Source organism: Manis javanica, chromosome 11 (assembly GCF_040802235.1).
Source record: "Manis javanica isolate MJ-LG chromosome 11, MJ_LKY, whole genome shotgun sequence".
NCBI lineage: Eukaryota > Metazoa > Chordata > Mammalia > Pholidota > Manidae > Manis > Manis javanica.
In genome coordinates, this window is record NC_133166.1 from 38,020,624 (window position 1) to 38,044,070 (window position 23,447).

Genomic DNA, 23,447 nt, shown 5'->3' on the forward strand with positions numbered 1-23,447 from the left:
GCAGCCTCTTTATGAGTGAATAAGTCTATGAATGACCAAAGGGGCACCAAAACATTGCTGAAGGCCTGCCCAGAGAGTGCACTTTGGAAAGAACAGTCACAACCATCCTTCACTTATGGGCTGTAGTGTCCAGGACAAATAAGGGATTCCACAGAAACCAGAGGCCGCAGGGGCAGAAGCCACAGGGTAGGTGGTATTTAGGGGCAGTGGTGCTTGTTGGGGCCTTTGGCAGATAAGTGGCAACACTGTGAGTCTAGATGTCAAGGGAGATACCATGGTGCTGCCCAGGCTCAGGAAGCTTCTTCCTAAGGAAGGACAGAGCAGGCTTATGGGCCTGACTGCCTGGCCATTGTCAAGGCACCCCTAGGTGCTATGTTCTGAGGATAGACAATACAGTAGGGTCTGACCTCTGTCCCTCCAGATAAGTACTAGCTCTGCTGTTGTTCCCCTCCACCACCACCCCCACCTCTTCCAAAGTCATCTTCATGCTATGAGCTTAGTGGATGCTGCTTGATATGTTAATTAAGCTGACACCTGACCTCTGGAGGGAGGCAGCATGATAAGGGGGAAAGCACAGACCTCAAGCGTCAGCAGATGTTAGTCTGAATTCTGGGTTCCACCTCTTTGAATGTCCCCTTTACCACCTGTACAACAGGGACAATTCTTACGTCTGCTTTCTACCTTGCATGGTGATGATGAAATGCAATGGTATATGTAAATGCTCAGAATGGTGCCAGCACTTAATAGGTACTGTCGGTTTTCTTTTCTCTGTAAATAGGCATTATCTTTTTTTTTAAGCCTTTTATCTTCTGCTATAATGGTCAACTTCTGAAGCGTCTTCCTAAATAACCCATAATGACTCCACACAGTCTATAAAATAAAGTCAAGGTCCCTCAACATGCTATTGGACACCTGGCCCTAGCTGATCTTCAGCTGTCTAGCTGGTTGACCATTTGTCCTTCAACCATGATTCATACTTTAAAGTCTTCCTTACCTTTGCTCAGGTGGATCCCTCAGCACAGAATGCTCTTTACTCTTCCTCTGCTCAGGAACCACCTCTTCTATGAGGATTTCCAAAATTAACCATTCCTTCCTTTTCATCCTTTCTTCCAGTTCTTATCACTCTGCTTTGTATTGACTGGTCAATCAATTCATTTTTTATCAAGTACATATAATGCACCAGACTTAATTCATAGCTCTGGGCTCCACCTTTAAATGTGAGCTCCATGAGGTAACAACCATTTGCTATATTCCTCCACAGCACCCAGAATGCTACATGGTGCATTACCAGGGAAGGAATGAGGAAAATATTGTATGTAACTTTCATTCAGTACTTAACAATATGCAAAGCACCCAGTGTAAACCAGGTACATGTAGACAGTTTAGGTCTATTAAGATGTACAACATTCTGGCCACTACATATCCATTCCATTGGGATTCTATTTGTATGGGATGTGGGGAACAGGAGGGAACCTGGTTTAGTTATAGGTTTTGGAAATAGTCCAGAGGAGAGACTCTAGTGGTTTGGACTAAAGGGTGATAGTAAGCAAAACAGAGAAAAGTACAAGTTTTCATACCACTTTTAGAGGTAGAGTCAGCAGGACTTACTAAGGGATTAGATGTGAGGATAAATGAAGAAAGGAGAGGAACCAATGTTGACTCCTACTTTTTTGACTTTAGCAACTGGGTTGATGGTGATGCCATATACTGAGAAACAGAGCCAGTAAGGCTGGACTTGGGAAAGACAAAAATTCCTTTTGGAGCACATTAAATTGGAGATACCTACTTAAAATTAATGTGGAGATGTCAAATAGGACTTGGATACATAATTTGGAGATCAGAGGAGTGGTCAGGACTGAGCAGTAAGATTTGGAAATCATCAGCATGCCAACAGTTTTTAAAGTCATGGGACTGAATAAGCTTGACTGGAAAAACTATATAGATAAAGAGGAAGGGAACCCAAGATAGAGCCCTGGAGTGTTTATACCTTTAGCATTCAGGCAGAGGAGAATGGAGCCCACAAAGGAGACTAAGAAGTATCCAATGAAATAGAAGGAAACGAGGAGAAGATGGTGCTATGGACCAAGAAAAGCAACTGTTTCAAAAAGGAAGATGAATAAAGTCTAGGGATCCACTGTATGGCATTAGATAACAATACTATATCATACACTAAAAAATCTGTTAAGAGGGTAGAGATCTCATATGAAGTGTTCTTTACTACAATAAAAAGTTTTTGTAATTGATTAATTAATTAAAAACAAAAAGATGTACAACACAGTTTATAGGCATGAAGACAGACTTGAATGGTGCAGCAGATTTCAGAACTATTTCTCACATGGGGATCCTAAGGCCCAGAAGAGGGAGAGTGACTGCCCAGGATCACACAGAGAACAGTAGACTAAGCTAGGACCGGAGCTCAGCCATTCCACTACAGAAGGTTGCCTCTAGCTTACTCTCACTCTTTGTATTTTGTATCTTGAGTTCACCTTAGTTAGAGTTACCTCTGCAATGTCCCAAGCCTCCTGAGTATTTGTAAACAAGTGCTGTGGGTTACAACTGTAATTTTGCTACCATAAGCAGCCCTAAAGGACCAGAGCATTGTGCTAAAACATGGGGGTCAATCTTGTGCCCAAAACGGTTGGCATGAGAGAATAGGTTAGCAAGTATGTGAGTCTCCTCGACTGTCTGGCACCCTCACCTGTGGTCTCATACAGAATGACTCCTGACATTGCTTCTTTAGGAATAATAGTGAAAAAACCCACCTTTATGGAAAGCTAAAAGGCAACACCTCGTGGTGAGAGGCCATGCCTAGAAAACAACTGATGCAAAAGAAATGTGACTTGAATGATAACCAACAGTCTATAAAATCATCTCTGTATTAACTGCAAAAACATTTCTCCTGAATGCAAAAGGTCTTACTACATTTCTGGCCTGCTAGAGAAAATATGGTGCCTCTAGTGGCCAGGTGTGAGGGTGGCAACGAGTATATCAGCCCAGAGCTGAGTGAGGCAGGACCTGGGACAGAGCCCTGAGAACTAAGGGAACTGAAAGAAACTGCCCTGCCTAAGCAGTCTTCCTCTGCTTGGTGAACAGTCCAGGAGACCACAGTTCCTTGGGAAAACTCCTTGAGAACCAGCCACCAGCTAATGCCTGAGCAGCCCCAGCTCTGCCACTGACTAGCTAGGCAATTTGGAGCAAATCACTGCCTCTCTTTATGCCTTAGGGCCACTCTGGTAGCCACAGGACCCAGGAAGGCAGCCAAAGAAAGGGAATTCAATAAATAGTGTTGGGACAATTGAATAGCCATCTGGAAAAACAATGAAGTCTAATCCACACCTGACATTGTATCAGGATAAATTCCAAATGGATCAAAGAATTACATGGAAAAACTAAAACCACAGAAGTACTAGAATAAAATATGAGGGAAGTCCTTTCTATCCTGGAGTGAGGAAGACTTCTCTAACTCAAAATCTAGGAGCCATACATGAAAAGACTGATAAAGTTCATCTACAATGAAAGAAACAGTTGCTTGGCAAAAATAGGACAAATTAACAAAAATACCAAAAGCAAAAACAAATGACAAAAAGCTGGGAACACATATTTGCAATTCAAATCACAGACTATGTCCTTATCTCCTTAATAAATAAAGAGGTCCTAGAAATTTTTTAGATGAGGACCAAGCATCTAAATGGAACAAAGGGCAAATAATATTGTGGCAGGCAGAATAATGGCTTCCCAAAGTCCAAACTCCTCGAGCCTGTGAATGGTATTTATATTACATGGCAAAGGAGGACTGAAGTAGCGGATAAAGTTAAATTTGCTAAATAACTAACCTTAAAATAAGGAGATTATGCTGGATTATGAGAGGTGGGTGCGTAATCACAAGGATTCTTAAATGTGGAAGAGAGGCATAAGAGTCAGTGTCAAGAGTGATGTGATGTGATGTAAGACTCAACCAGCTATTGCTGGTTTTGAAGACCAAAGGGGACTGCAAGTAAAGGAATGCAGGCAGCCGCTAAAAGCTGGAAAATTCAAGAAAATAGATGCCCCTTATAGCCTCCAGAAAGGAATGTAGCTTGCTCACACCCAGATTTTAGCCAGTGAGATTTCTTTCATGTTTCTGACCCTCAAATTCTAAGATAATACATTTGTGTTGTTTTATGCCACTTACTTTGTGGTAATTTGTTAATAGTAGGAATGAAAAACTAACACAAGTATGGAAAACCCTTTTATAAAGAAGAAAATACAAATGGCTCTTGAATATTCAAAAAAGTTCTCAACCTTCATTCATAATAACTAAAATTAAACAAGGATTAGAAAGGCCACAATTATCTTGAAGAACAGAGTTGGAGGACTTACAATACCAGATATCAGGATTTATTATAAACCTACAGTAATCAAGATGGTGTGGTACTAGCATGCACATAGACAAACTAATGAAAGGGAAGAGAAAGTCCAAAAACAGACTCACACATACATAGTCTCTTGATTGACAACAAAAGAACTTCTAAAATTCAATGAGGAAAGGATGAACTTTTCAATAAATGGTTGTGGAGCAATGTTTGGGTTTTTAATACTAATTTGAGACAGATTTTAGGCCTAAATGTAAAAGGCAAAATAATACAGTTTCAAGATGAACACAAAGGAGAATGTTTTCATGACCATGGAGTGCTAAAAATGTCTTAAATAGGGAGCAAATACCTCAAACCACTAAATAAAAGATGGATAAAATGGACTTCATTAAAATTAAGAGTATCTACTCATCAACAGATAACATTGAGTAAAAGAGCAAGCCACTGACTGGGAGATGTTGGCAATATACATACCTAATAAAGGACTTTATAAGATAAAGATGCCTACATATCATTAAGAAAAATATAGACAAAACTCATTTTAACACAAAATCCGCTTTAAAGTGTTTGCACTTAAGTTTTTGCATTTGACAAAAGCAGCTACCCAGTGGGCTAAAAACATGAAAAGGCACTCCACAGAGAAATGCAAACTAAAATCACAGTGAGATCCCACAGTACACACTCAGCAGCAACAGCCTAAATCACTAAGACTGAAAATACCTGGCTAGGATATGGCACAACTGGAAGTCTCATATATAGCTGATGAGAGTATAAACCGGTAAAACCACTTTGGAAAATTGTTGAGCATTATCTACTAACGTCATACATATGACTTAGAAATCCTACTCTTAGCTACACAGCCAAGAGAAACAAATGTATATGTTCACCAAAAGGCATAGATAAGAATATTCATAGCAGCTTTATTCACAACCCTCAAACTAGAAAAACCCAAATGTTCAACAGTTAAATGGAAAAATAAGTGCTGGTATATTCATACCATGGACTATTACTGATCAACAATAAAGAATTATTGCTGCATACAAAATGGATGATTCTTAAAGACAAAGTGTTGAACAGAAGAAGTTGACATACAAGAGAACACACTGTATGGCACCATTTATATGAACTTCAGGCACAGGAAAAACTTATCTCTGAAGACGGAAGTTAGAATCGCAGTTAGCTCTGCAGGTAGGATATTGACTGAGAAGGGGTAGGAGGTGGCCTTCTGCGGTGCTGGAAATGTTCCATATCTTGTGCTGGATGGTAGTTTCTTAGGTATATACATATGTTAAAAATTCATCAAACTCAACCTTTAAGATTTGTGTACTTTATATATACTGTACTAATCTAAAAAGTAAGGCAAAAAAAAAAAATCACCCTAAGTAGTTTATCACCTACCAGATGTACAAAAATACAAAAGTTTCTTAACACACTCTATTAGGGAAGCTGCATAAACAGCAAAGTCTTATGCATTCTGGTGGGAGTGAAAGACGGTAAAATTTCCATCAAGGCCAATTTTGAAGTACCTTGTAAAATAAATACACTTACTCTTTGAAACAATAATTTCACTTCTAGGAATTTATCCCACACATGAAATACCATACATACAAGCTTATTCACTACATCATTAATTGCAATAGTAAAAGACTGGAAATGACCTAAAGGTCCATCAATTAGGCACCGGGTAAATAACTCAGGTACACAGGCATACTAAAATATTATATAGCTGTATTAACAAACTCAGAAGGCCTTTATCCTGATATGGAAAGATTTCCCAGAGAAGTTGTTGAAAGAAAAAATACACTAAAAAGTGTGTACAGTATAATACTATTTGCATAGAAGGAGGGATAAAAAGATATCTTAGTATTCACTTAAAATGTGCAAAGAACAACTAGAAGCACACCGAAGAAACTAATGATAGGCATTAGCTGCCCATGTGGCAGAAGGCTTTTTGGGCACTAGACAGGGTGGTGGGCATAGTGTAAGAGGGAAGTTTTTCATTTTAAATCTTTTTATGCTTTTTAGGTTTCAAATCATATAAATGTATTAATTAGTAATACAAAATTTTAATCAATTAGTTATTTAAAGAGATAAGGGACAAAGGAAGGGGAAGAAGAACCCTAAAAGGACTGGTTTTCCAAACCAATGCCATTAATTTCATGATTTTTGTCTAGTTATTATGCAGAGAACTGCAAAAACTCTGAAGCAGAATAGATTTAGGCTGGATATATGGAAGTTGTCAACATGAAGGGGAACTAAATATTGAAATGAAGAGATGAAATAATTTTATCTGGTGGCTTTAAGAACAGGTCAGACTGTCGCTGGCCTATAGGAAGGCAGAATTAGCTTGTAGACCACAGGCTCTGAAGTTAGAGGCCTGCGTTAAAGATCCTACACATAGATTGCTCCAGACCATATGGCACAGGTGGGGCAAACTACTCAGCCTAAGCTTCAGTCCCCTCATCCAGAAATGGAGTTAACAATGGTGCCAATTCATTGATTTACTAGGAAGATTAAATGGAACAATACAGGTAACGTACTTATGCTTGTCCTATCACACTGTGCATAGGACCATGCAAGTTTATACCTGCCTCTAAGGGCTCTACAAGGCCCTGGGGTTTGGAGGTTTTGCCTCTCAGAGGAATAACCAGTGTCAAAAAAGTTAGTTCTCTAAATTCCCTCATGACCCTATTTGATGGGTTTCAGACCAAGGTCAGATATTCTGCCATATTACAGAAGTACAAAGGTTCAACAATAGGAAATTCTATTTCATCAGTGAAATCGAAAAAAAAAAATCCTTACATAGATTATAGCTCCAACTTGGTAAAAGAGCTGGCTTTGCTTGGAGAAGGAGGAGGCACCACACTTCCCTGCCAAATATCTAACCCTTTAACAATGCCGGTCTGGCAAGCCTGAGTGCTCCAGGAAAAGGCCACCAATAGAACCTTCCAAGGGTCTGCATGGAGTAGGGAGAGAGCGAATACAGTCAGCTCTTTTTTCTCTGCAGGAAAGGAAGGCTGAACAACTGCACATCAGGAGGCAAGGCAAACAAATTGCCCATTCAAGCCAAAGTAAGCTGCTCTTGGGGGAAGTAAAACAGCTGGAGCCAATTCAGCCAGACACAGAGGTGAGGGCCCCCGAAGATGCAGCAGGGCCTGGGTATCCTGCCTCTGGCAGCCAGGGATCTTTTGAGGAAGTGGTAGCCACATGCCCTCATGTCACCTCTGCTAACTTCAGTCTATGCCCACAAATGAGAGCCAGCCAGCCAGCTGTGTCAGATGTGGAGGGAAATCCTGGGAAGGAAAGAAGGAAAGAAGGAAAGAAGAAGGGAGGAAGGGAGGGAGGGAGGGAGGAAGGGAGGTAGGGAGGGAGGGAAGAAGGAAGGGAAGGAGGGAGGGAGGAAGGGAGGGAGGAAGAAAGAGGACTAGAGTACCTGCCAAGTGAGCAAGCACCTGCTTGGCACCTGTTACGTGGCATGCACTGAGCTGGCACCTGGCATACCCATGCCATTTGGAGAACAACTTTTAGGGGTGGGTTCATTTTATAGATGAGGAATCAGGCTCAGTGAGGTAGAGTGATTGTACAGAGCACACAGCTAGAGAGTGGCCAGGCCAGCTGTGGCCGATGGCCTCAGTGCTCTCCTTGCCTCCTTGCTGCTGGTCACTTGAGTTTCTCTATGCCCAGCTCTAGCAGTTCCTCCTCTGTCTAGAACAGGAACTTGAATCTCCTCACCGTCTTGTCTAGCCATGGCAGTGCCTGACGGCAAACACAAAACATGTCAAAAGAAACTTCACTGGAAAACTAAGGAAAAGACCAAACCGCATGCAAGAGAAGGGGAATAAAAGAAACCTGGAAGCAGGTGAAGTGGCAGAGTAGAATTATTTTGATCCTCTAGGAAACCTGACATGAGGCTGCTATAGGGTTTGCCTCTGGCTGGAACATGCAAGTTCTGAGTCCCTGTCTGGGACACTGGGTAGCAGAATCCTGACCTGGAACAAATCTGAGACAGCACAGTTTCCAGGGCTGTTGGGATTTCCAGATCCCCCAGATTGGGGTTCCCAGAATCCAGCTTACAAATTCATTCTGCAGCTATGCTGAGATCCTGCCCTGGACCTGGACATCCTAGGTAGAGAAGAGACTTCCTTCTCTAGCTTCTGCAGTTCCCACCTGAACCTTAGGCCTTCTTAGAGTTATCTTATAATTACTCCCTTCCTTGAACTCAATATAATAATAATAATAATAATAATAATAATAATAATAATAATAATAATAGCAGCTAACATTTATTGAGCTTTACTTTTGTGCCAGGCACTGCTGGCACAATAATATGCAATAATATGATATTCCAGGTGAGACGATCAAGACACAGAGAGGTTAAGACACTTATACAAAGTTTTACAGCTTTGTGGAGGAGCCAGGATTTGAACCCAGGTAATCTGACCCCAATGCCTATGCTCTTCTTAACTACCACCCATACTGCCTGGGCCCTGTACAGATGCAAAGGAGCAGTCTTGAGAGTCAGGCTGACAGCTCTACCATTTACTTAGCCCTGGGCAACCTGTTTAACCTTTGAGTCTCAGTTTGCTTCTCTAAAAAGGTGAGTATGATGAATGGGCTTGTGGGGTTGTATCCATTCGAAGGCAGAGTAGGTCCTGAATTATGGCCTTTCACCCATCTCTATTTCACCTCCCTTTCCAGTTTGATGTGTTTGTTGCACACTCATTAGACATTAAGTCGGCCTCTGCCCTTCTTTAGCAAAGTTTGGCTTTGTTATATTTCTGTTCTAGTCTATTCTATACCCTTTCATGCCTGTCACATGTGGGATTCTGCACCAGACAGTGAGGAGCTGGGTCTCGGGGAATCAGACTGAAGGCAGGAAACCCCTCTAACATACGTGATGATAGAAGGGCTGAGGGAGGAGCTCCCATGAGAACCAGGCTTGCTGGCAGGAGCTCTCTTCCAGCTGGCCTCCAGCCAGGCTACCAGGTGGTTTCTTGTCACTTCCTGCTGCTTTGACTGCACCCTGTAGGGCACCCACTGGGGGCCCCATTCTTCCAGTGGTGGGAAGCCTCTGGTCTCTGCTCACTCACAGGCAGATAGGCACATCCAGACCCTTGTGAACAGGCCTGCCTTCCTGACTCTGGAACCACTCATTCAGCAGACAGTGAGCCGGGCCCCAGGCAGTGAGGACAATGGGAAATGACAGATCTGTCCTCGGCGAGTTCACCAGCACTCCCTGCTCTCCCACTGCCTCTGGTACTCTTCTCACTTGGGTAACACTGGACACACCGTTCCAGAATGTTATCATTTCTCTCTCCCAACTAAGAATTACTTCTCTAGGATAGTTACACCAACAAGCTATTATGCCCTCTCCACACCTGACAAAGAGAAATGCAAAACAAAACAGAATTTTATATATATATCTTACACACACCCTATATACCAGATATTTCACATATATTTTCTCACCTAATCCCCAAACAACAATCCTGCAAGGTGGAATTATCCCCACTGCGTGGATGAGGGCAGAAAAATACAAACTCCCACAGAGACGGCGCCAGTTGAACCATGGCTATCTGCTTGCAGAGTCCATGCTCTATAGGCCTAGGCTGCCTGTGTCAGCTCAGCCTGCTACCCTGCTAGTTCTGGCTGCCTCCTTCATCTGGATTTTTTTTTTCCACAGATTTAGATCCCCTGCAATCTGCCTGTTTGTACTGTCTCAGAAGAAACCAACCTCTCTCCCAGTCCCATGACAGCAGCAGCAAAGACCTAGGCTCCACCTGTCCTTTGATGAGCTTTCTTAATTACACCCAGGCTGCAGCAGTTCCAGTACAAAGTATCTGGTGCTGCGGCAAAGCTTGCAGGTTTGCTGTTACATTTTCTCTCCTCTGACTCTAGCCCCAACTACTCCCCAACCCCCCTCTGGCTGGCAGCCTACTTGCTCTGCTGTTCTTGGTTCTGCCTCTGCCTCCCTGCACATCACATTGGGGCCTGCAAACAAACTGCTGCCACCCCAGGCAGCTGAGCCAGTCTAGCTCAATTCAAAAAACAGTGCTTTAGTCTCTGCTGATCACAGGCACTGCTCTGGGTGCTACAAACAGGCAGGAAACAAAGCAGCAGCTTGGGAAGCTGAGAGTCAGAGGCTCGGGGTATATTCAGGAACAGAAATCACTGACCCAAGGCAGGCAGGGATGGGGTTGTAATAGGATCCTAAAATATCAGAGCAGGAAAGAACCTTGGTTTTCTGTTTTGACAACTCTGTTTTATAGATGGGGGAACTAAAGCCCAGAGGAATGTATGATACCAGGTAATAACAACTAACACTCATAACACCTTTACTAGGAACTGAGACTATTTAAAGTGCTTTATATATACTAACCCCTTCAATCTTCACAGTAAGCCTAGGATGGGGGCACTGCTACCCTCCCCGTTTTAAAGAAGAGGAAAATGAGATGTGGAGGGGTTACTTACCTTGTCTAAGTTCCCACAGCTAGTAAGTGGAAGCCTGTACTGAAGTCAGACAGTTGGGCCCTACAGTGTTGACTCTTCAATGTACTGTGAGCTGCGGACTGAGTCTACTTGTGTTAGCAATGAGAAGGCTTCTTAAAGGAATTACTCAGAGGCCTGCTTATAAAACAGTGAGCCTTGGTTAACCAGAGTCAACTAAGAGGAAGCCCCAGTTAATCAGAGGCTTAGCTTCAACTGAGAGTTCCTAAGTGCCATGAAATATAGGGCAGTGACTGCAGTCAGCAGAGCCCCCTATTTCCAAAGAAAGAGGAAGGAACCTGGTGTGAGGGATTTATTCAAAAAACCAGAAGGAGCCCAATCCTCTTTCTCTTTTATGTCTTTCTAAACATGATGCTGTAGCCTCTAAGATCTTTAATATCCTCAAATGCCACCCAATCAGGTATCTTAGAGATGTTTAATGATGTAGACAGACATGTTTTAAAAAGGGGCTCTGGTAAAGCTTCAGTCAACCAAAGACTTCCATTTCTAAGACTCTCCCAACATTCAAATATGCATGCGCCCTATCTTTGGTTAACCAAGAGTCATTTCCAACTCTGCCACATGAGTTTCAAAATAAACACAATTATTAGTATACTAATTACTCACCAATCACTGCCAGATTATGCTCTGAGCCACAAGAGACCTGTAAAAAGAAAGTTATATTGTATTAGAGAAAGAAATTTCTTTCAGCCACTGTATTTTATGATCACAGTTATTTTTTAATATTACTAATACCATTTTTTGGCAAATTTTAAGACGTAGGTTAAAAAGGAGCATCCATATACAAAAGTTAAGACTAAAATTACAACACACAATTACAGAAAAACAAAAAAAGAGAGAGAAAAAAACAACATTAAATGGCAACATATGAAGATGTTGAATGTCTTTAGGCAATGACACGATGAGTGAAATTTTCTACATTTCTTGTATCTTTCAAACTTTCTATAATAAACATGTGTTACTATAAAAGTGGAAATTACAAGGCAATATAAATGACAGTTTTTGAAAACTGAACTAAGAAGTTCATCACTCTTATCTGGACAATCAAATGAGCAAAGAATTCAGTAAAAAGAGACTTGTCCAAGGAAAAATGCTTGGCTTTTCCTCATCTGCTCGCTCTCCTTTCTATGTTTCAGCCACACAAACTATCTGTGGTTCTTCAAACCCATCATTTTCTCTCACCCCTCTGGGCTTTGCACATGCTGTTCCTCTGCATGGAAGGCCCTTTCTTCAACTACCTACCTAGAAAACTTCTACTCATCCTTTAAGATATCAAAGAACCCACTGAGACTCCTTTGCTGTTGCTTCTGGGCAGATTCAAGCACTCCTTTTATTATGCAACTTATATGTACCCCCATTGTAGCAATTTTCTTGTTGCCTTTAACGTTTTTTCCTGTCTCCTCACTAGACTGTGTGTGTCTTGAGAACAGAGCTGAGTCTCATTCACTCTGTATTGCACAGATGGATTATACAAGGCCTGGGACTCAGTTAACATCTCCTAAATGAGAAAATGAATGAAAGAACAAAATACTTAAAAGACCAAATACCTAATACATAAGAGAAAATCACTTGGGGTTCTGAATCCAATGTTTTCACCCAGTGAGAGACACTTCTTGTCTTTTGGTCTCTGCAATTCCAGTTACTAACAGGAGGAAGTGATTGGGAATATAAAAGCATAAATGGTTCCCCAGATACTAATTAAAAGGAACTTCGGCTCTGGAGAAGCATCCTGCAACCTTTATCAGGAGGTTCACTTTAGATTCTGGCAAGAGGGAGGCTTCAAGTAATTATAGAACATCAATGCTAGAAGAGCCCTGGAGATCATCTAGTCAAATCTTCCTACATTTCAAGGAGAAAACAGAGGCTTGGAAGAGGAAATAACTTGCCTCAGGTGCCAGAGCACGTGTGTGTCAAAACAAGACTAGACCCTCTCTGATTCTCCCAACTCCTTTCTTAATACTTTATCTTCTCACTCCTTCACAGTGAAAACCACTTGGAAGTGATTTCCAAACGTAATTACCCCAAGCCTCCAACAGTCTAGGGAACAAGCTCAAAAGGCATATGAGTGTTAGAGGCCAAATAACACATTGGTAAGTGAAAAAAGGTAGCAAGACTTCCTTTCTAAAAGCTGTGTCCCCCAGATCCCAGCTTCCATAGGGCATACAGCTATCCACACTTAGGTGGACTCCCTCATAGTGTGTGGCAAAGAAGCCCCTGGATATTTTACCCCAGTAAATATTTCCAGGTTATCTAGTCTCTGAGCAACTTTGAGGCAGTCTCTTTTTCTGATTTATGAGGGGCCCTACCATGCCTCATGCTCATATACACTGCACAAGTTCATTATATGCTTCCTGGTTATACTGAGGCTGGTGTCTTAGGTTCTGTCATGGGAAGATGCTCAGATTGAAGAACTGGAAAAAGCAATAGGGCACTGCTTATGTAAGTTCTGGTAGAGCCATCTGATGGACTAATATGCAGCCTTTGAAAATGCTGCTTACAATAAAGGAAAATACTCCTCTATCCTATGAACTGAAAAATCACTTAAAATTATATATGTGATATGATCTCAACTCTATAATAAAACATGAATGAAAGGCTGGAAGGAGATACAGCAAAATGTTTACAGTGATAGCCTCTGGGCTAGAAATGAGGTAGGCTTTATGAGTATGTTTTTACCTTTTGCTTTTGTCTATGCTGAGTTTATACACTATTCTTATAATCAGAAAAAAATCAATTAAAAATAAGAAAAAAATATAGTGCAATTCCCACTGGAGGGAAAAAAAAACTCTGCCTGGCTATAAAATGAATATGCCATGAAACTAATGTTCTGAAATAGTGGGAAATGTTCTGAGGCTGAAGGAAATATTACTAAATTATAAGGGTGGATGCATCATGGTGGTAGCATTGTTGAGATCTGTTTTTCTTCTATTCTCTATTTTTCAAATATTCTTTAACTATGGTGGTAGCAGCAGTTAGTCATGGTGGTGGCAGAAATAAGAGCAGGAATTAAAGCCACTATACATTGAGGACTTGAAAGCGCCAAGCATCACACCAAGGCACTTTGTAAACATTATCTCATCTCAGTCATCACAGTCATCTTTTCAGGTGGGTTTGACTTTGCTCATTTTAGAGGTAGGAAAACCGAGGCTCATCCATATTAAAAACTTCCATACCTAAGTGACAGCCACAGAACTAAAACCCAGGTCTGCCTGACCTCTGAGCTCATGTTCTGTACTGTTAGATCATGTTAGTTTTGTTTTTAAAAAATGAAGTCATTTCACTTTACAAAATACAGACAAAGTGCCCGCCTCTGACTGCCAGGGCTCACCCTGGGGCTGGGGACTGCAGAGCTGACCAACCTTGAAAACCAGGGGCTTCCAAAAACAAGTCACTGACAAATGCCAGCATCAGGCAGCAGATGCTGCTCTGAATTAATGAGCAAGACAGTGATGAATGGATTTTGTCAAGGCAGTGCAGAGCTTGAAGCTCAAAGCTCTCCACCTGCTTCTTGCTGTCTGTGTACTGGCATAGAGGTCAGGAGACTGAACATCACAGGCCACAAAATCCCAGTGCTACACTCCTTCAACTAGATCCTATCAATGACCATTTGCTTCATATTGCTCCTGTCAGCAACTACCCACTGTCCAGGGGCAGGCAGCTTTCTAGAAGGCTCTGTTAACAATGGCAATGTGCCCAGGAGAAAGAGATGCACAGCCAGGAAGCCAGGTAGCTCGTAGGTCCTCTGCTTTCTGGCTCTGAGACCTCTGGCAAGACATTTCACATCTCAAGCCTCTGTTCTCAGGTGTAAAATGTAGGTAACAGCATCATCCTGTCCACCTCACAGAACTTCTAGAGGACAGATGAGACCATCCATCCCTCACAGACATGTGTCTCACCTTTCTTACATACAAATCTGAGTATGTCATGTCCCTGTATAAAACCCTTCAAGGCTCCCTGCGTGGGTAGGGCAAAGTCTAAATACATAGTAGGACTTACTTATGGCTTACATAGTAAGGCCCTCATGAGTAGGTCCCAGCTTACCTCTCAGGTTACACTTCTTCCCTTGGCTACTCATGAACCCTCAACCCCAAATAACATATTCTTTTTTTCCCACTCACACTGCATAACATTTTCTCCATGAATATCATGCAATTTCAGGCTCTTATGCATGCTATTTTCCTTGACTGGAATTCCCTGTCTTCCCCTGTTTACTTAGTTAAATCCTTTAAGATGGCTCAAACATCACCTGCTGGTAAAGCCTTCCATGACGTCTCAAGGCAGAGTCCGCTTCTCCACCCTGGCTGCTCACACTGCAGTATGCATCATAGCCCTTATCGCACATGAGATGTCTATTTATGGACCATGCATGCACTATGCACCTCTGTCTCTCAGACCTCCTGCCCAGTAATGTTTCTACAACATGGCCCAAGTACAGGGCATGATGTAGGAAATGGGGAGACCATAAAGATAAGGGGCCCAGAGAGGTGAGATGACCCAAAACAAGTGTGAGCGGTGGTGTGGCTACTCCAGCCGAACTGGAGACAGGCGCTGAGATGCACAGTGAGGGCAGAAAGGGAACAGCACTACAAGAATAGAATGTACAGATCATAGGCATCAAAACACAGCAGGATTATTCCAGGAACACGAAGTACAGCAAAGCGCAGCAGACGAGCAGCAGAGGTCACTCCTGGAAGGCACAGCCCCACTCTAGAAAAAGTAGGTTCCAGCTTATTGACAGGGGCCTTCAGGAGAAGGGGGCACACCTCCCCAAGGGTGAGGGGTGGGGAATAAAAGGAGCTGTAGAAAGCTGTCCTGACTCAATGCTACTCAAACACTAAGGGGGTCTGCTCTGTTAAAGCATCTCAGCCTGGAGAGGCAGAGGTTCAGAAAACAATTTTCAAACCCCCAACTGCCACTGGAGACAAGATCTCCCAGCAAGTGAGCCAGGCCAAATCCTATCAGCTCTTGTGAAGGTCTTGGGGCTAGGAGTGCCCACCTCTGGACTGATCAAGAAGCTGCTCCGGAGCTTTTTCTTGGGGGAAAATGGCTATAAAATGGCAACAAAGCCACCCTGCCCTCCCTGTGGAAGCTGTGATCACCTCGCAGGGAATTCCACCGGATTGCTCAACTCTGAACAGCGGGAAATTAGGGTGAGGAAAACAGAGTGGGCCAGGATGCGGACAGGACCCAGGGTAAGAAGTACTGAGATCCCAAGGAGAGGATATGGGCTGAGGCCAGTCCTGTGCAACTAGCCAGGCACCACTCTGTCTTCCAAGCAGCAGCCCATGACAGCCCTGGGACCGGGGTTGCACAGCTGCCCTTAGGGCCGCCTGATTGGTTCCCCGCTCCGTGCCTATGGGGCCAGGCGCCCGCAGATGCTATGGCAGTGACACGCATGTGCAGAGGCACGTGCGGCCCACTGGGGGGTGGCGGTTCCAGGGACTCATTGGAGGGAGGAGGGGTTTGAGGCGTTGGCTCTGCGTCTCAGAGAAAGTCTTGGCAAGCACCGCTGCCCAAGTGGGGGAAGTGTGCCGACAGCAGCTCCAGAATGGCAGCCTCCCGCTGGCCCTGGGTTAACAGGGAAGGGAACAGACGTCTAAGTTCAGCCTTTGCTAGAACTCGGCCCAAACCGTGTTGCCCTGTGTGTAGAACTCTCGGGAGACAACCAGTATTTCCAAATCTGTCAGAAACGCAGGCTGGGAGGCTGGGCACATCTTACAGACAAACTGCAGTCCTGTCAAATGAAAGTCAGGGCCAGAGCAGAGACATAGCACGGTTGCTTGCTTCTGAAAGTGCCTACCCTTACAAAGACTCTTCTAAATCCCTTTATGAGGGCTTCAATTTTTGACTGAAGCCTGGATGTTGAAGAACGCCAAAAAAATGAAACTTCCAGGCCCAGAGGCTCCATCCGTCCTCAAACTCAAAGTCCACCATGGGAGAACCTATTCACCCTGTAAACCCAATTCCTAAAAGTGTATTATATAACTAAGAAAATTAGGCTTAAACGAGGTTTTACTACCTCCTCAGAAGAAGAGATTGGGTGGGAAGGAAAGCTAAAATCTGGTAAGCACCTGGATGCTAGGCATGTAACATTAAAGACTTTCACTTCACTTGCACAGCCTTACATTCTCAAGCTGCTGTGGTGAGACATAGGAACCTATCTCCCTCCTCAACCGGCCAGCAAACACTCAGAGGACTTAGATCACTGGGCCTGGGTCACACTGGGCTAAACACCCGGGGTGGCCTTGACCCAAAGTCTGTGAGCTTACATACTACACATACTGCCCCCCTCTTCTGATGCTGGTCCCAGACTGTCCCAGTCACGAAGGCTCAAACTCTCAAGGGACAGCTCTCTGACCCTTTTCTTTACCTTTCTGTCTCCATCCTGTTAATCTGCCTTCTCAAAGACTCTCAAACCTGTGTCTTGATTTCCAGCTGTTACCATCTTGTTCAGTCCCTTTCACTTCAGCCGGTACTCCTCTCTAGAGAGCCATCCACGCGACTTCAAGCTTTCTTCTCTCCGTCATGTTATTTTTTTGCAAATTTTAAGTTATCATAATCTCAAAGCCTCCTAACTTCCTACCATACTTGATCTCTCACTCCTTTCCTACACATAAGCCCACTAACTCAGCAACACACGTCTCTTCTGGAAAATCTCTGTCTCTGGAAAATCTGTGTTTCCCCACTTCTGTACCTTTTTTGCACTGTTCTCCCTTCTCCATACCATTCTAAACCTGACCAACCCTAAAAAAAATAAAAATATAAACCTGACCAACTGTATAAGACCCAGTTCAAAACCCACTGCCTTAAGGAAGCATCCAAGACCATCTCAGCCCCCAGGGTGATCTGCCTTCTCTCAAATGCTATCCCTTGCCTTGGCTAACGTTCGTTTTCATCATATCTCCTTTGTACTGTTAATAATTTGGGAATGGGGGTATATATAGGATATGTCTCCCTAGTCAGTGTGAGGTAGTGGAAAGAGCTCTAGTTATGGAACCAGAAGACCTGGATTTGTGTGATCCTACAACCTCCTGGTCATGAGACCTTGGGCAAATCTCTCTGGACTTCAGTTTCCTCATCTTTAAAACAGGCAAGCTAGTAACAACCAAGTGTATCTCATACCTCCAAAACCCTTTCATCTGCCTCCATTTACACAATAAAATTTACTTTGAGATTGATCCTGTTCTGCAGATACATGTCCAAAACATATAAACTATATAATTTGAGAACATATAAAAGGAAACTGTAAGTATTAGGAACTGACATAGATTCACTATGAAGAGTTCATTTCTTTTTCTTTCAACAGTTACTCTATGGGCAGATAAAGAGAAGGCTTGAGACATGTCTACTGAATTAGAATATAATATATACAATAATTAGAATATATACATTAAACTAGTCAGGCACTCAGAATGCTTGCTTCTCCCATAATGTCCTTCTAAGGAAATCCCTTTCTCTTAAATTGCCCTGTTCACACTATGTGCTCCTGCTTCCTGTAGCCACACCTAGTTGGTGTGGATAGACATCTGTCCCAAAGTGGGTTAATGCATAGCCTGGCCACAGCCTGTGAAGTGGCTTAATGTGAAAATTCTGCTTGGAAAGGATTGCAGTGATTGAGTCCCCTAGTCTAGTTGGCAGCTGGAACAGGAACTGGAAGAAGCAGACACAAGGGAGGTTAATAAACGGAGCAGTTATAGGCAGAAGAGTCAGAAGCAGCAGGAACAGACAAAGTAGAGAAGAACAGCTAAGTCACTAGAATGTGAGATTTCTTGAACCTACTGCAGAGGGCAAAAGAAGGTCTAGGTTTTTGAGCTGCCTTGTGCTCTGTATTACTTTCCAGTTGTTCTTTTATGAGGCATTTAGCTTCACATATTTTCCTTACTCAGGGGCCATCCTTGTAATACCAAAGTTAACTTGAGAGTACCTCTGATTCTTGGGGAACACAACAATGCATCTAGATTTCAGATAAGGCACACTATTAAGTTACTTACACCCTTGAGAACAAGATGGAACCCTGTGAGCTGAACAACCAATCTCAAGCACAAGTAATTAATTGATTCAGGTCAGCCAATTTAACCCTTGCACTAATAGCCAAGATAGAGTGAAATTTAAAAAGACTGCCAATACCAAATGCTGGTAGTATGTAGAATAACTGGAAATCTCTTGCTGGCAGGAATATAAATTCAACAACTGCTTTGAAAAACTGGGAGTGTTTGCTAAAGCTAAACACACACACATACCAGGAAACTCAACTATCCAAAACAAATGATTACTTACTTCCATCAAAAGACATGTGCAAGAATGTTCATAGCAGCTTTATTCATAATAAATAAAAACATAAAATTACCCAAATATTCACCACAAATAGAATGGACAAAGTGTAGTATATTCAGAATACTTTATAACAATAGGGGCAGGGGGTGGGCTGCTACTCACAACACAATGGATAAAGCTTCACGACCAATGGTGAACAAAAGACACCAGACACAGAAGAGTAAATACTGTATGACTCTATTTCCACAAAACTCAAAAATAGGCAGAACTTATTTAAAATAAATAACTGTCCTGAAGGGGAAAAGAGAAACAATTCTAGTAACTCTTTTAAACACAGTACTTGACTAAATAACTTCTGTTTACAAACAAAAAGCTGTAAAAAAATCTTTAACTCTACTTACTCATTTTTTTTATAGTAGTATTAATTCTGAAGTTATTTGTTACAGGACTGTGCAAATGAGGAACTGTATTCATGTTGCTGGGAGCCAGTGTTTTCACAATGGGTGAAGGGAACATAAGTATGGAATGAGAGATGGCAAAGAGGAAGCCTGTGAACATCAGATTTGAATTAGGGGTACAGTATGAAGTCCCAGTTTTGCACACACATGCAGGTTAAATTAAACCAATATGAAATTGCCTAGACGCAATGTCATCCCAGCAGCAGTAAGTTCACTGGGTGTACCATGCTTGACTTTCAAATACTCCTCAAGTAAAAGGAACCAGAGCTCCTTGGGGAAATGGTTAATTTCAGAAGTAGGATGGGGAAAGAACAATCTGAGCCTGGAATATCTATTTGTTCCAGAAGGTAAGGAAGTGGTCAAAGAATGACAGGGATGTGTCAAAAGGATACAGTAACCAGCCTGAAGTATCTTCCACTGGCTAAACCAGGGAAGAGCTGAGCATCAAAATAAATAATGAAATTAGTAGATTATAAAGTGTTGAATAAAATAAAAATTCTTAAGTATGTACTGAATAATAAACAGAGGGGCAGGGAAAGCTCTTCCTTATAATATGATGTCAGAAATAATAAAGGAATAATTGGGTAAGAAAATAATTTTGCAATAGGAGTAGTAATAGTTAATTCAGGCAAGAATCGTTAATCCATGTTAAAACTACTGGACAAAAAAAGTCTGAAGGGGAACAGAATATTCACATGGTTTCAAAGTATTTCTTCACAGATTACTTTGTAATTACAAAAGAGAAATGGTAACTTTATAGCAGAGAAAGGAGGCAGACGTCACCCTGCCCTAGTGGTCTAAATTAGCATCACTAATAATGGGATAAACTGACATCGAGGGCCTCTTCATGTAATGCATTAAAGACACAAAATCACTTATTCAGTATTCCTGCCAAAAGTGCCTAAGTGAAATGTAATCATGAGGAAAAATCAGATAAAAGCAAATTGAGGGCCATTATACAAAACAACTGTCCTATACTTTAAAAAATATCAATGTCATAAAAGATAAAGAACAGTTATTCCAGATTAAAGGAAGCAAAAAGACATGACAACTAAATGCAATCTAGGAGCCTGGACTCATAGATTGGATCCTGGATCAAAGTGAAAAACTGCCATACAAGATACAACTGAGACAACTGGAGAAATATGAAGATGCTCTGCAGATTAGGTAATGTTATTCTATCAAAGTTAAAATTTCAGAATAGAAAGAGAGAACACAAATGCATACAAATGTGGTAAAATGGTAATACATGTTGTGTCGGGGTGAGGGATTTGGAGAGTTTTTTTAGATTATTCTTGCAACTCTTTGAATTTGGAATTATGTCAAAAAAATTTTAACAGTAAAAACTAATCTATGGTGAAAGTACAGAATAGTGGTTATCTTTGGGTGGGTATAGCTGAGGAGAGGCATGAGGGACTCTTGCCGAGGCACCTAATTTATGTGATTACACAGGGTATACACATGTAAACATTAATGGAGTTGAATACAAGGTTTGCACATTTTACCATATTTGAGTTACTTTAACTAAAACAAAAAAGAAAAGGAAAAAAGTTTTACAGAGTAAAATATACAGCCTTCTTTCCTTTTTTCTTTCCTTCCTGAATAATTCAGTCCAAAAGCCTAAGTGAGGAGGAGGATAGCCAAGCAGGGGAGTGGAGGATCGGAGCCCACATGAAGAAGGTGGCTAAGCGGGGGTTAGCAGCCCAGGGCGGGCTTGGAGGCCAGCTGGATGGCTGAGGCCTGGAGGGGAGCTGGATCCTCTACAAGGAAGGTAGCAAGCAGGACTGTGGTACACTGGGCTGGTTTCGTACAGGTGGATGGAGCAAATAGGTAAATGTATGGAAGACAGATGAGAAAATTAAGACACATGGAGATTAAGAGCCTGGTCCAAAGTCTGACATTTGTTAAGTCGTCTGACCTTGGGCATGAGGCCTGCACTTTGTGAGCCTTCCTTTCTTCATGTAAAGCAGGTGTAGTAATACTTGCCTCACAGGACTGTGAAGATACAATGCGATTGAATATGCCATAGCACTCAGTCCAGCTCCTAATACTGAGAGGTAGTTCAACAAATGTTCCTTCCATTCCCTTGATATCTTAACTCTTTTTATATAATATGGCCTCTGGAAAACACGTTTAAATACAATCAATAGCAAGGTAATTTTCAATGTGACTTTAAATAATCAGGCCTCTTTTCATAAGGGCTCCTCCGCAATGAGGCTATTTCAGATTTTGGCAGGTTCCACAGCTGCCCAGCACTGTGCAAGCCACTGATCTCCCTGCACAGAAAGTTCTGTGATGTGCCCAACTCACACACAACGCCATGAGCACAGCTAAGTGGATCAGCCTTGAGGTCAGGAGGCTGAACATAATCTCAGGCCACTGATCTCCCTGCGCAGAAAGTCCTGTGATGTGCCCAACTCACACACAATGCCATGAGTACAGCTAAGTGGATCAGCCTTAAGGTCAGAAGGCTGAACATAATCTCAGAATATTAAAATTTATGGGGTACATGGAATAAACGGTCACTCAAACCAATGTTCCTTCAGCAAGAAACCCCGAGGCATGCAAAAAGAGAATTAAATCTCTTCTTCAGCCTCAGTCACAGAGTGAGTCAGCTAAATGGTCTGAGTCTTAGTTGTGCCCTTAGCTCTTGCCGGGAATTCTGCAGCAGCTTCCCTGGTGCCCCTCCTCCCCAATCTCTTCCTGCTCTGCCAAAATGCTCTTCCTCAAGTACACATGGATTATTTTGCTTCCCATTGCCCAAGACAGAATTCCATTGTCTAGTATTGAAGATCTTTCCTGGTCTGGACGTAGTGTGGTTCTCTAGCTTCTTTCCCCAGTAGAATTATACACAAATTCTTACATTCTGGCCTCATCAGACCCCATACATAGCATCCCACCAGCCCACTCATCATGTCCAGCTCATGCAGGGTAACATTCACCTCTCAACCCTGGGATGGAGGGAGAGAGGAGAAGGAAAGGGATTGCTAACATTCACTGACTACTAAAGTCCATTCTAGGCATTTTATGTGAATTAACTCATTATATCTTCATTTGGTAGATTAACTGAGGAATAGAGTGGTTAAATACCTTGACTAAAAGCATGTAGCTAATAAGTGGCCAAGCCACTTCAGAAGTAATTGCCCCTCCTCTGGGCCCTGCTATATAGAAAGAGCGCTTATCCCACTTATTAAGTGGTTTGCGTGTCTGTCTCTGCCCAGATTACACAGATTATAACTTTCTGAAGCATGAGGGCTGCATCTCATTAATCTCTTTCCTCAGTGCTTTGCACAGTGCTCTGCACATAGTAGGTCCTGACCAAGTGTTTGTTAAATTGAAGTCACTCATCGGTGGTCCTTGCCACAGCATCTGACACAGAAGTGAGTCTGTGTCACAGCATCTGACACAGAACAGGCACTCAGGAAATTCTACATGAATGACATTGGATTTATCTCTGAATTTCCTGAACTCCTTAACTAGAGTCTTCTAGATGCTTTGAGCTCTGTAGGTAATGGCTGAGTTCAGAAACTAGGTGGTCCTTCAGATGTTCAGAATCTGAGTCAGTGGATAAACGGAAGGGCCTCCCAAGATGTGACAGGCTGACCCCCAAAGCCTGAGGAAAAGCCCCTGGGCAATGCCTCAGTGTGGGAACAGTTAGAAGGTGGGCCCCCCCTAGTGTGTAGAGGGAGATAGTACAGTCCCCTCCTGTCTCAATTTCAACTCCAACAATCGTAACAACAAAAACAATCCAACGGGCTCACTCTGAGCCATTTGTGCACAAGCCCCAAGAACATTTGCCACAGCTGCACAACAGGCCTGCTGGGACCCTGGGGCCCCTCCCACTAAGGGTGCATTT

At 42.5% G+C, this 23,447-nt stretch overlaps 1 protein-coding gene across 1 annotated transcript in view; it reads right to left on the reverse strand.

The window, feature by feature from the left end:
* SERGEF (secretion regulating guanine nucleotide exchange factor) overlaps positions 1-23,447 on the reverse strand; it is a 234,901-nt gene that overhangs the window by 77,108 nt on the left and 134,346 nt on the right. Inside the window, 1 exon segment of the mRNA XM_017672684.3 lies at positions 11,466-11,502. Coding sequence (XP_017528173.3) covers positions 11,466-11,502 — 37 coding nt within the window.